Source organism: Gymnoscopelus braueri, assembly GCF_963280865.1.
Source record: "Gymnoscopelus braueri genome assembly, chromosome: 8".
Taxonomy (NCBI): Eukaryota; Metazoa; Chordata; class Actinopteri; order Myctophiformes; family Myctophidae; genus Gymnoscopelus; species Gymnoscopelus braueri.
In genome coordinates this window covers 56,201,921-56,221,069 of record NC_137609.1, presented here as the reverse complement: position 1 = coordinate 56,221,069, position 19,149 = coordinate 56,201,921, and the positions used below count along the sequence as shown (strand labels likewise).

Sequence of the window (19,149 nt, the reverse complement as noted above, 5' to 3'; positions counted from 1 at the left end):
TAATGGGCAGAAAATAAAATATGTCCTTCAGATGGAATTATTGTATTTACTCCACTGCGCCCCCTACAGATCTGGTCACTATAAATTACCATAGACCAAACCTGTAGGGGGCGCAGTGGAGTGAAATAAATAACATCCATCTGGCGGACATATTTTACTTTCTGCCCATAAAGTGCATCATACAGAGAAGGTGGGGTCCTGAGAGGCCTCCCACCGTGGAGAATAGACTTTACAACAACACAAAACAGCCTTTGTTTCAGCGAGTAGTGAAATGGTTTAGTTTATTTAAGACGGAGACGTCGCACGACAGTGTAATGTTGGCTGTACGAGCAGATCAGTTATAGAGAACTCAATAACGCGGGATGTGTGTAGGGTATTTACTATTTAATTAAAAAGGGTGGAGGAAAAAAAAAGCTGATCTACAAGCTCACAACGCGTCGCGATGTGAGCTTGTAGATCAGCTTTTTTCCCCCTCAAATTAGTCAGACCGCTTGTTTCTCTCGCACAACCTGGCAACGACACAGACCAGAGCTACAAAACTAAACTAAACTCAGCAGCTACGTGTTAAGAAGATTATTATAATCAGGCAGTTATTATTATAATATGACATTAGATAGAAGCCTACAGGTGTTGATGGGATCACTATACTAACTACGAACTACAAACTACGAACTACGAACTACGAACTACGACTAGATAGAATTAAGCCTATATACACTCATGTATATGATGTGATCATAACACAGTTATTGTTGTTATGGATGAAGAGGTAGAAGTCAGACTGCAGGCTGGTCTCAGATCAGTGAACTCGGACCAACAGACTCATGTGAACTTCATCAACAGAACTACTTCTGACGTCACAACCTGGTGGATGGACTTCAACGGACTTCCGGTCACTTATGGAGACATCAAACCTGGACGCGTTTTACACATGAATACCTTTCTGAGTAGGTCAACACTCTACTCTATTACTGATATTAATACCTTTCTGAGTAGGTAAATACTCTCTACTAATATAGTTTTATTTATTCGTAGGTCAACACTCTACTACGCGCAATAGTTTTATACAGCTAGATTCTGACAAGTCCCGTAAAAGACGCGCTGTGATTGGCCAGTAGTCAATTTGAGTGGCAGTTGGGGCAAACCCTCGCCCCAAAACATGATTTACGATTCTGTGTCTGTCGTACATAACTCTATCTGTACATAACTCTATCTGTACATAACTCTATCTGTACATAACTCTATCTGTACATAACTCGGACGGCGCCGAGTAGGCTCAAGCGAACTTCGCAACGTTCGGCACGGCAACTCGAACCCGTTGCGGTCCAAAAATATACTTTATCGGCCAAAAAAAAATTGTCTGCGGTTGCAACATGCAGTGCACCTAGTGTAGGCTGACCATATATTCAGCCCCTCAAATGGGGACCCTTAAATCAATGCGCATGTTCGCCGTGCACGCGCACGCCCATTCGCGGACGTTCATGCACGCACATGTATACGCACCGGGTGTTGCATACAGGCAACGACTGATTGACAAACAAACAACAGCCTCAGCGTTGAATTCAGACACGCAATGCATTAGTTCAAGTTTTCTGATTGGTTAAAGTTGTACAATGCAGAATCACAAATAACGATTTTTAGCAACCTCTGCTGGTCACTACCGTCACTGCATACAATTTCCGTAGTCCTCGATTACCCAGAATTCCATTCGTTTTCACCGGAAGCCGGAAGTGTTTCAAAAAGCGATCTTTTAATTGTTTTATACTATCTACGGATCGTTTCTCTTAGCCAGTGGAGCATTAGTTACCATGAGCTGTGCTTTCTTTTTCTGTTCTTTTTCGATCTTCCAATCCTACATTCTCTTAAAATCAGCGTGAGGTTCCTTTTTGTTATTAGCGCGGTAGTTCCTGGCCAAACAGGAAACCGTTGCGGTAGTTCCTGGCCGACGTCATGACGTCGGCCAGGACGTCGGCCACGACGTCATGACGTTGGCCAGGAACGTCATTTTCCCGGGAAAGTCCCCCCCGTCCACGTTCAATAGAAAATATATAAATAAAAGGCTTCCGGGGGTGAAATTCATGGAGTGGGTGTTGTGAAACTTTTGCCACTCGCAAAAGATATACAATTTAACTTTAGTTTTGTTGAAAACGTTACCTAGTATTACTTTAAGTGAGCATGTTTACATGAAAAGAACATGATAAACGTCTTTATTCTGTTTTTGCCAAACACTCATCCATGAATGTTTATTATATATGTTATATTGTTAACACACAGTTCATCCATGGATGTTTATTACATATTTTATATTGTTAACATACAGCTCATGGATGTTTATATATTTTATATTGTTAAAGCTCATCCATGGATGTTCAGAGCCTCTAGAAGTGGAGCCAGACTGGAGGTGAATGGTAGAGATGTCTACATGCCTACAGCCACGGAATGGAATGACAACGGTCACCCTGTTCCCCTCCAGGTGTCCATTACCTCACCAGGTCAGTAGTAGTAGTAGTAGGGTGGAGGGAGGTCACCAGGTCACCAGGTCAGTAGTAGTAGTAGGGTGGAGGGAGGTCACCAGGTCACCAGGTCAGTAGTAGTAGTAGGGTGGAGGGAGGTCACCAGGTCACCAGGTCAGTAGTAGTAGTAGTAGGGTGGAGGGAGGTCCATTACCTCACCAGGTCAGTAGTAGTAGTAGGGTGGAGGGAGGTCCATTACCTCACCAGGTCAGTAGTAGTAGTAGGGTGGAGGAGGTCCATTACCTCACCAGGTCAGTAGTAGTAGTAGGGTGGAGGGAGGTCCATTACCTCACCAGGTCAGTAGTAGTAGTAGGGTGGAGGAGGTCCATTACCTCACCAGGTCAGTAGTAGTAGTAGGGTGGAGGAGGTCCATTACCTCACCAGGTCAGTAGTAGTAGTAGGGTGGAGGAGGTCCATTACCTCACCAGGTCAGTAGTAGTAGTAGTAGGGTGGAGGGTCCATTACCTCACCAGGTCAGTAGTAGTAGTAGGGTGGAGGGAGCCTGGATTGAAAGGTTTCTTGTTTGAGGTATTTTTTGCTTTACTGGAGTATCAGAGGCAAATATTGTACTTTTACTCCACTACAATTATTTGAAAACTTTAGTTACTTTGTAGATTTATGATTATTATTACAAAACATACATTAACCACTTCAGCCCTATATACATTTAGTCCATTTGAAAATAGCCGATCTACAAGCTCACAATGCGTACTGTACCATTTTATTGGTATTTGTATTTTCGAATTAGTGCCATAACTAAATAAAGATTAGCTGAATTAAATTGAGAGAGACTGAACTTTGTATCTGAAACTAATAAATGTAAAAACATGTAGGTATAAAACCTCTCACCCCTTACAAAATGGTTTAGCCCGCTCCCTGCGCTTGGATGGTACCAATCAACTACACTTCCTGTCTAGAGCGGATACGGAGACGGCCACTGCACATGTACTGTATGTGTGTGTGTGTGCATGTACAGTATGTGTGTGTGTGCATGTACAGTATGTGTGTGTGTGTGTGACTCTGACTCTTGAGGTGAGAGGTTGTGTTTGTCTGAGCTCCTGAGCCTTGGATTGCTGGAACACTTGCTGGAACACTTTTTAAAGACTTTTGTGAAATACTTTCAACACTTTTCACAAAGACCAAAAAGGATCAAGGACAACAAGGAATAAAACAGCTTTTTACCACTCAACAAAACATTTGGAGTTAAAACTTGCTCCTTTACCAGAAAAGACACACAACAAACTTGAGTAAGTAAACCTGAAGTTTGGAGATACATTGCAGAACTCTAGTCTAGAGACATTGAAGTGTAGTAAGATTGTTGTAAGACTGTAGTAAAATAGAATACTGTAGAATCATAGTAAACTGCATGGGAACAGTTTAAACATTTAGACACATAGAATAGTAGTAGTAGTAGAAGCAGGCAGCAAAGTAGCATAACAAAGGAAAGTACCGGGGGAGGGGTGTTAGACAGGGGCGTGAAGCTAGGTGAGCCAGGTGTGAGCCTGAACAATGGAAGCCATGGCAACCGAGCTTCTAGCTACAGCAACAGCACACACACCCACAACACCGATACCAATTGAATATCCAACATCAGCTAAGGTTAAGGATAAGGAGAACTACAAGACAGAACTCCTGACAAATAACTTAGAGACACTTTATGCAGACTATAACTCAAAGAAGGTTGAAACAAACCTAATCTTTTTCACACATAGACCTCAGGCATGGATTGAAGCCACACAAAAGCACTACACAGAGATAAAAAAGGTACCACTGACTGATGGATGTAGCCTTAAACTGCACTCAGAGGAAGGAGCCACCACTGTAAACATTTACAAAACTGGAAGAGTAACAATCCAGGGAAATAGAACACCCATAATGAATGACTTCACCAAAATCAGGGAGATGGCACAAGAAAAGTGCACTCCAACCACTATAGACATAGACAAGACAATACATCCAGACACAGTAGAGAGTCCACCCCCACCCCCACCAATCAGTGCCACAAAAGCTCACACCATAGAGCCACACCTGCTTACCAAGTTGAATGACCAATTCTTTAGATTAGAATATAGGAAAGTACAGATGGAGCAACAGCTATTGGGGTATACGGAAGAACAGATAGTTCCCAGGGCCAGTGCCACAAAGGAACAGGCAGAGAGTGAGCCTACGCTCAGACAGGAGTTGGTACAGCTACGGGAACATATGGGAAAGGAGATAAGACAGCTAAAGGAAGACATGAGAAAGGAGCTAGCAAAGCTAAAAGAAAGACAGGAAAAGGAAATAGCAGAGACTAGGGAAAGTATGAGAAAAGACACAGAACAGCTAAGGAAAACGACAGAAAAGGAAATAGGGCAACTGAGGAGAGAGATAGAAAAGCTTGAAAGGGAAGCAAGACCAACCAGCAATCAGCAGGAAGGGTTAGAAATACCAGATAACCCTGACCAATCAGCGGTACCTCAAAGCCAAGTACTCTCCCAAGAGATCGTTCAAGAAGAGGACCCACCACAACCCTCCCTCACTGCTACACCTCCAGAAAACCGCCAGCTACAAAAACCAGAAATTGTACTCCTGACTGACTCAAATGGGAAATACATCGATGCAAGAAAGCTCTTCCCAAAGCACAGAGTTGAACACATCAGATGTCGAAACACAGCACGTGCAATGGAGTTACTGACAAGGGACCGGCTGGGCTCCCCCAGCCATATAATAATCCACACCAGCACAAACGACATATGGGTACAGGAAGACCACGAGATGGTCACATCTACCAAGGGAATGATAGAAAAAGCCACCTCAACATTCCCCAACGCAGAAGTAGTCATCTCGGCACTGCTACACAGAGGCGACGTCGAATACGACTACATCAACGCAATCAACGCACAGACTTCCAGAATCTGTGCAAGGAAGAGTAAGGTCCACTTCGCAGAACACCCAACCCTGCACAAGGGAAGCCTACACGACCAGGTACACATCCGCAAGGCTGATATCCCAACCTTTGCAAAGAGCCTGAAGGACATTGCACTCGACCGCGACTACCCTACAGACACAACACCCTACACACGCAACCACCGTGGACAACATCCTACACCCAGAGGACACCGCACTGCACACAGAGGACACTCTACTAGACGTCACCACCCCTATCAACCTAGCAGACCCTCTCCTAGACACCCCTCCGCCCCATCCAGACCCCATGCCACACAACAGGGCGGCCCACCCACACCCCTGATGCATATCCTCACTGCTCCACCCAGACCTCATCCCACACACAGCTCACCCACACCACTGATGTCCATCCCATACACTCTTGCATCAGCCTCACCACCGCCCACTCTCCCCCTCCCTCTCCAACCATACACATACGCACAGGCGGTGACCAGAGCCATCCCCAGCACACACAGCATCGAGCAGATGTTCAGGGAATTCTACACAGCATGGGCCCAGGGCAGAACCTATGGAATGTAACAACAATGTGAACAATGGAGTACAAATCACTCACCATATCATCCTGGAATATACAAGGTTTGAGGTCGACTTCCCTTGGCATCAAGAGCAGAACCCCAGACTTTGCCAAAGAGATTGCAAACATAGACATCATTGTTCTACAAGAGACATGGCACAGAGGGGACGGCCCCACTGGCTGTCCTACTGGCTACAGAGAACTCGTGGTACCATCTACAAAACAGGCAGGAGTCACCCAGGGAAGGGACTCTGGAGGTATGCTAATATGGTACAAATCAGAACTAATCCACGCCATTAAGCTAGTAAAAACTGGAACTTCTTCCATCTGGCTGGAATTAAACAAGGAACTTACCACAACCGAAAAAAATGTCTACCTGTGTGCCACCTACATCCCCCCAATTGAATCCCCTTACTTTACAGAGGACTTTTTCCCCACACTAGTTTAGTTTAGTTTAGTTTATTACGGATCCCCATTAGTCCTCACCACAGTGAAGACTATTCTTCCTGGGGTCCAAACATTCACACTTTACAATACAATTAAAACATAATACAATGTAATTCTCCCATTGCATAGTTAAAAACAAACAACAAAAAAAAATGATTGAAGATTTTGATCTTCACAAATTCTATAAATGATTACATAGTATATCACCTTTTAGTTTGCAAATCAAGAAATTAAACAAAACAAAAATAATTTCAATTTTTTTTAAATAAAATAGTATATACAATTAATCATAATTCAAACATTAAACAACTAACTAAATCTAACTGTTTGACTAATCACGGCTTCCTTCAATTTCTTTTTGAAGCTTGATTTATTGTCTATCCGTATTATATGTGGTGGTAGCCCATTCCAATATGTTCCTGCTCTATACATTACTGTTTTTTTAAGTGCATTAGTTCTAGGTATTAAAGCCAAAGTAAATTGACCACCCATAGCCTGTCTTGTGTCATAGCCATGTCTAGTATTGGTGGGTTGTATCTGTGACAACAAATGTGCAGGTTTACCAGTATGATAGATGTTAAATAAAAATGTCACTAGACTACAAGCCAACCTTTGATCCACTCTCATCCAAGACAGTGCAGCATGCATCCACTCAACACTACTCCTCCCAGAGCAGCGCAGAGCGAGACGTGCTGCTCTGTTCTGAGTGAGCTGAAGTTTGTCCAAGTCCTTTTTTGAAGCACTGGACCAAACCGTTGGGCAATAATCAAGACTGGACAAAACTAGTGATTGTAACACAAGTTTAACTGTTGAACCAGTCAACAGATGTACTCCTCTTCTTATCATTGAAATGTTACTACTCATTGTATTCACCATTTTGTTAATTTGCATCGTCCAAGACAGTGTTTCATCAATAATCACGCCCAACAATTTGGCCTCTTTAACCTGTTCAATAACAGCACCTTGTAAAACAAGACTTAGTTCAGGATTAGATCTCAGCATATATCTAGAACCCAGCATAATACTCTTTGTTTTTAAAACATTCAGCTTTAGCCTATTTTCACTAACCCAGTTAGAAACCAGCATTAACTCCTCTTGCAACAACATATTAACAGAAACAGAATTTCCACTTGATACATACATTGTAGTGTCATCTGCATAGATTTCCATACATGCACTGTTTAGTACATGTGGTAAATCATTAACAAAAATTGAATAAAGCAATGGGCCTAGACAACTTCCCTGGGGGACACCACATTGAGGGGTCACCATCTCTGATAATGTACCATTAAACACTACACATTGTTGCCTGTTAACCAAATAACTATTCATTAATTCAATAGCACTTTCTTTAAAATGATATGCTGATAACTTTCTGAGCAGCAACTCATGATCTATTATATCGAATGCTGCGCTAAAGTCCAAAAGCACAGCACCCACCATTGACTTCATGTCAATATTTTTAAGCCAGTTGTCAGTAAGCGCTGTGAGTGCTGTGCTTGTGGAATATCCAACCTTATATGCATGCTGACGCTCAGAGTTAATGCTGTGTTCTTCAAAGTAACATTGCATTTGTTTGTATATAACTTTCTCCATCAATTTACTTAGCACCGGTAGAATACTCACTGGCCTACTATTTGGACCAGTGAATGGTTCCCTACTGCTTTTTGGCAGTGGAGTAACCTTTGCAATTTTCCATAGCTGTGGATAAACACAATTTTCAATACATAAATTAAAAATATGGCATATCGGTGCCACAATACACGTGACTGCCAACTTCAGCAACCCACCATCTAAATGATCAACTCCGCATGGCTTATCACTTTTAATTGAAAATAAAAGCTTTTCTACCTCTTCTATTCCTATTCTCTTGAATTCAAAATTACAGACCTTGTCCTTCATTATCTTATTTTTTATAATTGAATCAGAAAGTCTGCCACTAACTGGTAGCATCTGATCTCGAATTGTGCTTACTTTATTAGTGAAAAAGTTATTCAAGTAATTTGCTATATCAACTGGTCTAGTGATAAACTTACCCTCCACCTCTATAAATGAAGGCACTTTGCCCATTTTATCCCTACCCACCGCTTCATTGAATATTGTCCACAATTTTTTACTGTCATATTTACATTCCTCAAATTTAAATTGATAGTGGTGTTTCTTCTTATGTCTATTCATTTTAGTAATTTTGTTCCGAAGGGCTCGATACTTTTGCCAGGTATCAGGGCAGCCAGATGCAATAGCAGACTGCTTAAGCAAATCTCTCTCTTTCATAAATTGTTTTAACTCATCATCAATCCAGGGGGCTTTGATCCTCCTAACAGTACGCTTTTTAATTGGGGCGTGTTTATCACAAATATTCGAAAATAAGGTTGTAAATATCATTAATGCAGTGTCTGTATCCTTACAGTCAAGAACTAAATCCCAATTCATATTTTTCAAATCTTTAACAAAATTATCCTCAGAAAATGCCTTATACATTCTTTTATTAATGATCTTAGGCCCACTTTTGGGCACCTTCGCTTTCCAAGTTGTTGCAATTATGTTATGATCGCTAAAACCCACATGTACAGAAATTGCTTTAGAGCATTTTTCTGGGGCATTTGTAAAAAAATGATCTATACATGAGGACGAGCGTGAACCGTCTCTATTAAAATGAATTCTAGTAGGCAGGTTCACAATCTGAGACAAATTGTATACAGTGGCTGCATCACTCAACTTTCTTTTCAAAGAACAATTACTAGAAAACCAATCCACATTCATATCTCCTGCAAATAATATTTCATAATTAGAATCGGTCACATTTTGCAACATCGTGCAAATATTATTCAAATAGTCAATACCAGAACTAGGTGGCCTATAGCAACAGCATGTTAAAATAGGCTTCATATGTGGTAAGTGCACTTGTAGCCATAGAGCTTCTACACCATTTATACCTAAGTCTTTTCTAATTTTTACAGGGATATGATCCTGAATGTAAAACGCTGTCCCTCCTCCATATTCATCTCTATCCAATCGAATAATGTCGTATCCTTGAATAGCCAACTCAGAATCCTGTATGTTTTCATCTAAGTGTGTTTCTGTGATAGCCATTACATGAATATTATTTTCATTCAAAATAGGACACAGCTCAGTGACCTTATTTCTTAGACTACATATGTTTAAATGTGCAAACCTTAACCCTTTTTTTGGTAATTTTATAGACATTTAGAAAAACTGAAAATTAAAAAAATAAGAAAAGAAAAACAGCACACAGTTAAAAACCTAAACATGACCTCCTCTAATCAGACCCACTATCTCTCCCCTGCTGGCGACCAGGGCGAATAATTAGCTTGTCACGTCGCAGAACAGCAAAAAGACCATTCTTTCTTGCCTCCATCATCTTTGGTAGTAGCTCTTTCCTCCTAAGTCTGACAGCTTCTGTATAATCTTCATTAATAAATATATTTTTACCTTTGAGTTTGTTTGCCCTTCCTAGCACTGTTTCCCTGTCCTTAAACCTCAGGAGCTTAACAACAATGGAGCGCGGCCTGTCATATTTTTTTCCAGACCCCTGTTCCCTGTTAGCCTCAGCTTGGGTACTGGACCTCGTGACAATTTTTCCTGTACGATGAGCCCTTTCAATCTCTATCTTAGTAGGGTCTAAATGGAGATTTTCTCTGAACATATCCTGCACTTTCAGTTCAGTGTCAGCCCATGTTTCACCATCAGTCTCTGGAATACCATCAATAATTAGGTTATTTCGCCTTGATTGACCCTCAAGATATTCTGATTTAGAATCAGTTGAGATGGAAGATTCCCCAAGTTTCCCAATGTCCTTATCAAATGTTTTGCAGTCCAAGGAAAGCCTGCTGCATGACTCTTTGAGTTGGTCCACATCCTTCTGTGTGAATTGGAGGCTAGTTTTAATCTCCTCCACCTCTTTCAAAATACCATCCAGTCTTTTGCTGGTGTTATCCATAATAGTGTTCACAAAGCACTTATAGCTGTCCTCAAGTTGTTTCAAGGATTCTCTAAAGAAGTCTTTTTGTTGCTCCAATAGCTCATGCACATGAGCCATTGATACATTTTTAGCCATAATGGAACTTCCTGACCTGGTGGCTAGCTGCTGCCTGCTGGTGGTGGCTGCTCCTCAGCCTGGCCAGGTGGTGCTAGCTGCTGCTGGGGTCCAGGTGGTGCTAGCTGCTGCTGGGGTCCAGGTGGTGCTAGCTGCTGCTGGGGTCCAGGTGGTGCTAGCTGCTGCTGGGGTCCAGGTGGTGCTAGCTGCTGCTGGGGTCCAGGTGGTGCTAGCTGCTGCTGGTGGCTCGGCCTGGTGGTGTCGGCTGCTGCTGGTGGCTCGGCCTGGTGGTGCCAGCTGCTGCTGGTGGTGGCTCGGCCTGGTGGTGCCGGCTGCTGCTGGTGGCTCGGCCTGGTGGAGCTAGCTGCTGCTGGTGGCTCAGCCTGGTGGAGCCAGCTGCTGCTGGTGGCTCAGCCTGGATGCTGCTAGCTGCTGTTGCTCCTGCAGAGGCCAGGTGGCCTGGTGCTGCTAGCTGCTGCTCTGCTCTCTGCTCTCTGCTCTGCTCTCTGCTCTCTGCTCTGCTCTGCTCTCTGTGTGTGTCCACTAGAAGAGGATATCAGCCATTTCCAGGCACACGGTCACATTGTAATTTGTGGAGACCTAAATGCCAGAACAGGACAAGGGCCTGACACCCTCAACACACAGGGAAACAAACACTTACCAGGAGGGGGACACATCAGCTCCCCAACATGTCCCCCGAGATACAATCACGACAAAACAACAAACAAACATGGGTCACAACTGCTACAGCTCTGTCGCTCACTGGGTCTGTACATCGTTAACGGTAGACTCCGAGGGGACTCCTTCGGTAGATATACATACAGCTCATCCCAGGGAAACAGCACGGTAGATTACTTTATCACGGACATAAACCTGGCATCGCTCAGAGCTTTCACAGTCAGCCCGCAAACACCCCTGTCAGACCACAACAGAACCACAGCCTATCTAAACAGATCAACACACAGACACAAAGAACAAACGCCAAACAAACTACATACTATAAGAAAACGTTACAAATGGAATGAACACAGCGCAGAAGCTTTCCAAAATGCTATTAGGCAAAAACAAGTCCAATCACAACTGGATCAGTTCCTAGAAAAAACCTTTGAAGAAAACAGTGAAAGTGTAAACAGGGCAGTAGAAGGCCTCAATCATATATTTGAACTAACAGCCTCACTAGCAAACCTAAAAGTATCAAATAGGAAAGCCAGAAAAAATGTTGAGAATGACAAATGGTACGATAATGACTGCAATAATCTCAGGAAAAAATTAAGGAAACTATCAAACCAAAAACACAGAGACCCAGACAACCACAACACACGTCTCCAATATGGGGAAACACTGAAACAATACAAGAAAACAGTAAGAGAAAAAAGAGATCAACATGTTAGAAACCAACTGCAAGATATCGAGGATTCCATACAGACAAACAGCTTCTGGGAAAACTGGAACAGACTTAATAAGCTAAAACAGGACGAACTACCCATCCAAAATGGAGATATATGGGTGAACCATTTTTCTAGCCTCTTTGGCCCAATCGAGAAGAACAAAGAGCAAAAACAAATAAAAGATAAACTACAAAACCTAGAGTCAGCCGTAAAAGACTACCAGAATCCACTAGATTCCCAAATCAACCTAAAAGAACTACAAGACAAAATAAAAACACTTAAAACCAAGAAGGCCTGCGGGGCGGACGGTATTCTAAATGAAATGATCAAATTCACCGACCTCAAATTCCAAATAGCCATACTAAAACTCCTAAATATCGTGCTCAGCTCTGGGATCTTCCCCAGCACATGGAATCAAGGGCTGATAACGCCACTCCACAAAAGTGGAGACAAATATGACCCAAATAACTACCGCGGGATCTGTGTAAACAGCAACCTCGGAAAGATCCTCTGCATGATCCTCAACCACAGAATTCTAAACTTCCTCACAGAAAGCAATGTCCTGAGCAAATCACAAATTGGCTTTCTACCAAAATATCGCACAACAGACCACATTTACACTCTAAACACCCTAATTGACAACCAATTAAACAAAAACAAAAGCAAATTATTCTCCTGCTTTGTCGACTTCAAAAAAGCATTCGATTCAATTTGGCATGAGGGTCTGATGTACAAACTGTTGGAGAGTGGCATTGGGGGGAAAACCTATGACATCATAAAATCAATGTACACTAACAACAAATGTGCAGTTAAAATAGGCGAAAAGCACACAGACTTTTTCCCCCAAAGCCGAGGAGTTAGACAGGGATGCAGCCTGAGTCCAACACTCTTCAACATATATATCAACGAATTAGCAAAAACGTTAGAACAGTCCACAGCTCCAGGCATCCCCTTGGCAAACACAGAAATCAAATGCTTACTTTTTGCAGATGACCTGCTGCTGCTGTCTCCAACCAAGGAAGGACTACAGCAGCAACTTGATCTCCTACACAAATTCTCCCAGACATGGGCCCTGACAGTGAACCTAACTAAAACTAAAATCATGATATTTCAAAAAAGATCCAGCCGCCAAAACCATCAATTTTTCCTAAATACAATCCCACTAGAACAAACAAAAAACTATACCTACCTTGGCCTAAACATCAGCAGCACAGGGAACTACAACCAAGCTGTAAAGGACCTGAGAGACAAGGCAAGAAGGGCATTCTATGCTATCAAAAGAAACATCAAAATAGACATCCCAATTAAAACCTGGCTTAAAATACTGGACTCTGTGATAGAACCAATTTCCCTCTATGGTTGTGAGATCTGGGGACCATTAGCAAACCATGACCCTGAAAAATGGGATAAACACCAAACCGAGACCCTACACACAGAATTCTGCAAATCCATTCTCCGTACCCAGCGAAAAACACCAAATAATGCATGCAGGGCAGAATTAGGACGATACCCACTAATTATCAAAATAAAAAAGAGAGCACTTAAGTTCTACAACCACCTAAAAGAAAGCGACCTAGATGCACTCCATAACAAGGCACTCACACACAGCGAAACCCTAGAGAGATGCCCCCTCAGCCAGCTGGCCCTGGAACTCCGGGCACAAACACAAACAGAGCCACGAGATAGAAAACCCATTGGACTAAACCAAATTATAAAACAGCAAAAGGAAAACTACCTGACACACTGGAAAGAAGCAACACAAAAGCAGAGTAAACTAGAATGCTATCTGGCCCTAAACAGAGAATACGCAGTGGCAGAATACCTGAGCACCGTGACTGACCCAAAACAAAGAAAAATCTTAACTAGGTACAGACTCAGTGAGCACAGTCTTGCGATCGAGAAAGGTCGTCACAGGCAGACCTGTATCCCGAGAGAAGACAGACTATGCACCCACTGCACACAAAATGAAGTGGAAACCGAGCTACACTTCCTAACCGTCTGTCCATTGTACCAAGACATCAGAGACACATACTTCCCACAGATTACAACCACACACGGAGATTTTGAAAACATGACCAATGACAAAAAACTCCCATATCTGCTGGGCGAAGTACAACAATGTGCAAACACAGCAGCAAGATTCGTGAGTTGCTGTGATAGGAAAAGGATATCAAACGGAACACAACCACCCTAAAGACTAATCATTGGGTATATTCCGGCACTATAACTGCACCCAGTGATCTTGGTACATAGAAATTGATCTATTGAAGATTCTGACTTTCAAATGTACATATTTTTTGTTTTGATTGTATTGCTGTATTGTTGTATTATGCTTTCTGCTTTGGCAATGTAAACGTATGTTTTCTCATGCCAATAAAGCCCTTTGAATTGAATTGAATTGAATTGTGTGTGTGCATGTACAGTATGTGTGTGTGTGCATGTACAGTATGTGTGTGTGTGCAAATAAGTGTATATAAAAGGCGGGCTCTAGACCGGATATGAACAATAGAAAGCAGGCTTTGTAGAGCTGCTGTCCAGTGGCAGAACAACTGAAAGCCAGGCCCCCCCCACCCCCCCCCCCCCGCGCAGCGCGCGTGCGTGTGTGCCCAGCCCGTGCCCGTGCGTGGTTTTGAGCGGATTGCGTTTGATTGAATTGATTGAAATTTTTATTAGGCAAAAGATGGTAAAACAACACAGTTATATTTATAATACTTTTGTCTAAAAGGTCCGACCAAAAAAGTCCATGCGGACTTGTTTCCGTTGGGGTCCTTGAATTAATTTCATAGACATATACTGTATAGTAGCAACCAAACAGTTCAAATCAACATAAAAATACAGAGAAGAAATACCACTATGTACAAAAAAAAGCATGAAAAATAAAAAATATATACAAAAAAAAGGGGAGGGGGTCGTCTGTCTACCGGGAAACTGGTACTAGCTCCTCTTATGTCCTCCAGAAAGACGAGTTTTTAGGGCTGTTTTAAATGAGCCCAGCGAACTGCATTTTTTGAGGGATGGGGTTAGACTATTCCATACCTTGGTGGCCGTGCTTATTCGTCTTTCGTTTGTTTCTTTGTTACTTTATTTGGGTTTTAGGGTTAGGGTGAGCTTCCAAAAGTGTATTGGGGTGAATTGCCTCGAATATATTTGCAGCTCCATGTAACCTGGTGAATCTCTGGGAAAGTTGCTGAGAGGCGGAGAGGCGGGGCACGCAAAGTGCGTCTAATTCTAATAAAATAAAGTTCCATGTGATCTGATGGCCCGGGCCCCCGGAGTCCCGGGCCCCTAGGCGGCCGCCTACCTGGCCTACCCGGACGCTCCGCAATGTTCGCAATATTCAAAACAAACGGGTCTCTAAACGCAGCGAGAAGAGCAGCTGATGCATGTTGCTGTAAAATAGACTAAATAATAATGTCTCTAAACGCAGTGAGAAGAGCAGCTGATGCATGTTGCTGTAAAATAGACTAAATAATAATGTCTCTAAACGCAGTGAGAAGAGCAGCTGATGCATGTTGCTGTAAAATAGACTAAATAATAATGTCTCTAAACGCAGTGAGAAGAGCAGCTGATGCATGTTGCTGTAAAATAGACTAAATAATAATGTCTCTAAACGCAGTGAGAAGAGCAGCTGATGCATGTTGCTGTAAAATAGACTAAATAATAATGTCTCTAAACGCAGTGAGAAGAGCAGCTGATGCATGCTGCTGTAAAATAGGCTAAATGATAATAATGTCTTTCCCCAAGAAAGGGAAACCAGGTTTTTAGAAAAGAAAAGAAAGGAAAGAGAAGGAAAATGACTAATTTCTTCCAAAAGAAAGGTGAGCAGTGAGCACAACTAAAGCCAGATGTGTACTTTGTCGCACAACGGCGTTCCACGCTGAAAATCTGCAAGCTCACAGCGTGGTGCGGCATTGGAGAAATGTGTCTCTTGAGTGAGAGACTTAACGAGCTGCAGGACAAAAGCACAAGATAACAACGTTCACTGTGGTGACACATGCTGTCCACTAGGGGGGGTTGAGGTCGTCACAGAGTCATCTCTACTCTGTCCATAAACATTTTGCAACAACTTTATACAAATAAAATAACTCTACAATACACATCGTCTCTGTCTCTGGTGAAAACCTCATACAGTATGTCCAAAACTGTCCAAATCAACAAGCTTCGCGCCGTGTTTTGAGCTTGTAGATCTGCTACTTTTTGAAGTTATACTTTAATCACTCACTGAATGAATACTGTCTGTCTGTCTGTCTGTCTGTCTGTCTGTCTGTCTGTCTCAGTGTACTCATTGAAGGAGTACTGTCTGATGGCGGTCAGAGATCTGGTTCAGAAGGAGGACTTCGTACGGCTGGACATTCCAACGGGACTGAAACAGGACCTGAGCCAAACCCCTGACCTGATGAGAGAGATCCAGGAACTCAACCGACAACCTCCATCCTGACCTGATGGGAGAGATCATCCAGGAATCAAACCAAACTACAGACCTTTCAGACTGTGAACCCCCAAAATAACATGTTTTTTTGTTTTGTTGGGGTCAGGATCCATGGGGGTCCTGACCTAGTTTGGAACCACTGCTATAGACGGAACTACTAGTCCGTCACATGCAGGGCTGAGGGCGATGTGACGTCACATCAATATCAACATTATTTCAAACTTTTGCCTTGATTATGATTAATGATCTTTTTTCTTACGATTTTATTTTATTTAAATAACAGATCTACAAGCTCACAACGTGCCACCATGCAATTGATTGATTGATTGATGTACTTTATTTAGTAAGACATGAGAACAACAGTACATGGAAGTACAAATTCACAATACAAGGTCTACTAAACTGGAAGACTCATTAAGCACTGAGCTTGTTTAAGATGAGAACCCCATGCACACAAATCATGATGACATATAAGAGATAGACACTACTATACATATAAGAGACAGACATATACACACTACTATACAGAACGTCATACAATCAGCTTACAGGTTACTGGTATGAAGAGTAAAAAATATGTACAAGAAGCAACCCGCCGTGAGCTTGGAGATTTTAGTGTAGAGGGAAAAAACGGACCACTTAATTACCTGCTATTGGTCTTTACTGACCATATTCCATGACATATAAATAAAAACATCACATGGATGCACCTGGGACGTATCGTCAGTGTTGTAGCCTGTGGTCAACGGGTGTTTCGTATCTCGCAACAACATACACCCTCGCCCAGGTGACCCAGCCGGGGTTGATCAAGCCATAGCCTCGGAAACCCATGCCTTTTTTTTTTTGTTACAAAAGAAAAAAAGTCTGGGGGAACCATGCAGGAACGGTGGTTTCGGAGAGGGAGTGAACCTTGTTATCTCCTAACCAATCAGAGTGCAGAGGGGCGTCGCTCTAAATTTGGTGACGTCAGCGTGTTCCGTGCACAGGCCGGGGGGGGGGGGGGGGGGGCGGAGGGGAGGCGGGGACATAGATTGGTGAAGCAATAGGAAGCGGCGCTGGAATCCAACCGCCTGGGTTTGGATCCGCCCTTCAAGACCATCGATAGGGCTCGCTCTTTCAGGCTAATCAAGCCCCGACTTACAGTACGTCTCAGTAGCTACTGTACCCGCGGTCAGTCCTCTGAGGGACAGACAGACTTACGTCCCAGTAGCTACTGTACCCACGGTCAGACCTCTGAGGGACAGACAGACTTACGTCCCAGTAGCTGCTGTACCCACGGTCAGTCCTCTGAGGGAAAGACAGACTTACGTCCCAGTAGCTGCTGTACCCACGGTCAGACCTCTGAGGGACAGACAGACTTACGTCCCAGTAGCTGCTGTACCCACGGTCAGACCTCTGAGGGACAGACAGACTTACGTCCCAGTAGCTACTGTACCCACGGTCAGTCCTCTGAGGGACAGACAGACTTACGTCCCAGTAGCTGCTGTACCCACGGTCAGACCTCTGAGGGACAGACAGACTTACGTCCCAGTAGCTACTGTACCCACGGTCAGTCCTCTGAGGGACAGACAGACTTACGTCCCAGTAGCTACTGTACCCACGGTCAGACCTCTGAGGGACAGACAGACTTACGTCCCAGTAGCTACTGTACCCACGGTCAGTCCTCTGAGGGACAGACAGACTTACGTCCCAGTAGCTGCTGTACCCACGGTCAGACCTCTGAGGGACAGACAGACTTACGTCCCAGTAGCTACTGTACCCACGGTCAGTCCTCTGAGGGACAGACAGACTTACGTCCCAGTAGCTACTGTACCCACGGTCAGTCCTCTGAGGGAAAGACAGACTTACGTCCCAGTAGCTACTGTACCCACGGTCAGTCCTCTGAGGGAAAGACAGACTTACGTCCCAGTAGCTACTGTACCCACGGTCAGTCCTCTGAGGGACAGACAGGGCCACTCAGTCCACTTCTCCAGAACTACTCTGCCGGGGACCGGGGGAGAGGAGAGGCTCTGGCATAAGTTAGACCATTCCATAATCTCTATTCATAATAATAATTATGAATGCTATTATTTTCACATCTTAAAGAGCTGGTGCCATTTTTTTGCACTTTTTCTGTTTTTCATGTGTCTATGAGGTTGATAGAACTTCATTAAGCCCCCCGGTGGTGTTTTTATGGTGTTTTATGTCTTTTCTGACTATTTGGAGTTTCTTCCTGGAGGCTGAAACCTTGAGGGTCAAACGTGCCAATAGAGAAACAGCGCTTTAGTGACATCACAAAGCCATACCCTCCCCCTCATTATCATAACACAACAGGTGTGGGCATGAGGAGGAGGAGGGACTAGGACAGGTGGGTGGTGCTAAGGTGGTGGAGGAGGTGCTAAGGTGAGAACCAGGTATACTTAATGAACTGGTGGGTGTGTCTACATAAAAACAACATTTTAACACTTACTGTACACTTTCTTTTTGTTGAAAAAAATCCTTACATAATAATAATACCATATGATCAGGTTTTAGGGTTGAAAAATATCATGGCACTCCATCTTTAAATGTAAAACATGAGATTCACAGGGCTTTGAGTCCCTGTCATGTTACATATCTTTCCAGTCACGTTCATGTGACCTCTGTACAGTGGTGGAAAAAGTACTCACGTTTTTTTTACTTAAGTAAAAGTATCAATAATGCACTATAGAAATACTCTGTTACTAAGTAAAATTCCAGAATTCGAGATGTACTTGAGTAAAAGTACAAATGTATTGGCATCAAAATGTATTCAAGGAGCCAAACATTAAAAGTACTCATTACGCAGAATGTCACATTTCAAATGTATGCAAATCTTTTGAAAATAGCAGATCTAC

The 19,149-nt window shown here is 43.1% G+C and overlaps 1 protein-coding gene across 1 annotated transcript; it reads left to right on the top strand.

Annotated features, from left to right (window-relative positions):
- The first annotated feature begins 525 nt into the window (after nucleotides 1–525).
- Nucleotides 526–17,340, top strand: vhll (von Hippel-Lindau tumor suppressor like). The gene is made up of 3 exons (XM_080434623.1): nucleotides 526–947; nucleotides 2,355–2,492; nucleotides 16,143–17,340. Exons 1-3 carry the CDS (start codon nucleotides 758–760, stop codon nucleotides 16,301–16,303), a joined length of 489 nt encoding a protein of 162 aa, XP_080290749.1. The 5' UTR covers nucleotides 526–757; the 3' UTR covers nucleotides 16,304–17,340.
- Nucleotides 17,341–19,149: the final 1,809 nt, after the last annotated feature.

What these genes read in the sequence shown, in the direction of transcription:
- vhll (XM_080434623.1), top strand. Translation starts at nt 758, where the DNA reads ATGGATGAAGAGGTAGAAGTCAGACTGCAGGCTGGTCTCAGATCAGTG. An exon ending in ACACATGAATACCTTTCTGA is followed by an intron (nt 948 to 2,354) that starts GTAGGTCAACAC and finishes ATATTGTTAAAG; the next exon opens with CTCATCCATGGATGTTCAGA. An exon ending in GGTGTCCATTACCTCACCAG is followed by an intron (nt 2,493 to 16,142) that starts GTCAGTAGTAGT and finishes TGTCTGTCTCAG; the next exon opens with TGTACTCATTGAAGGAGTAC.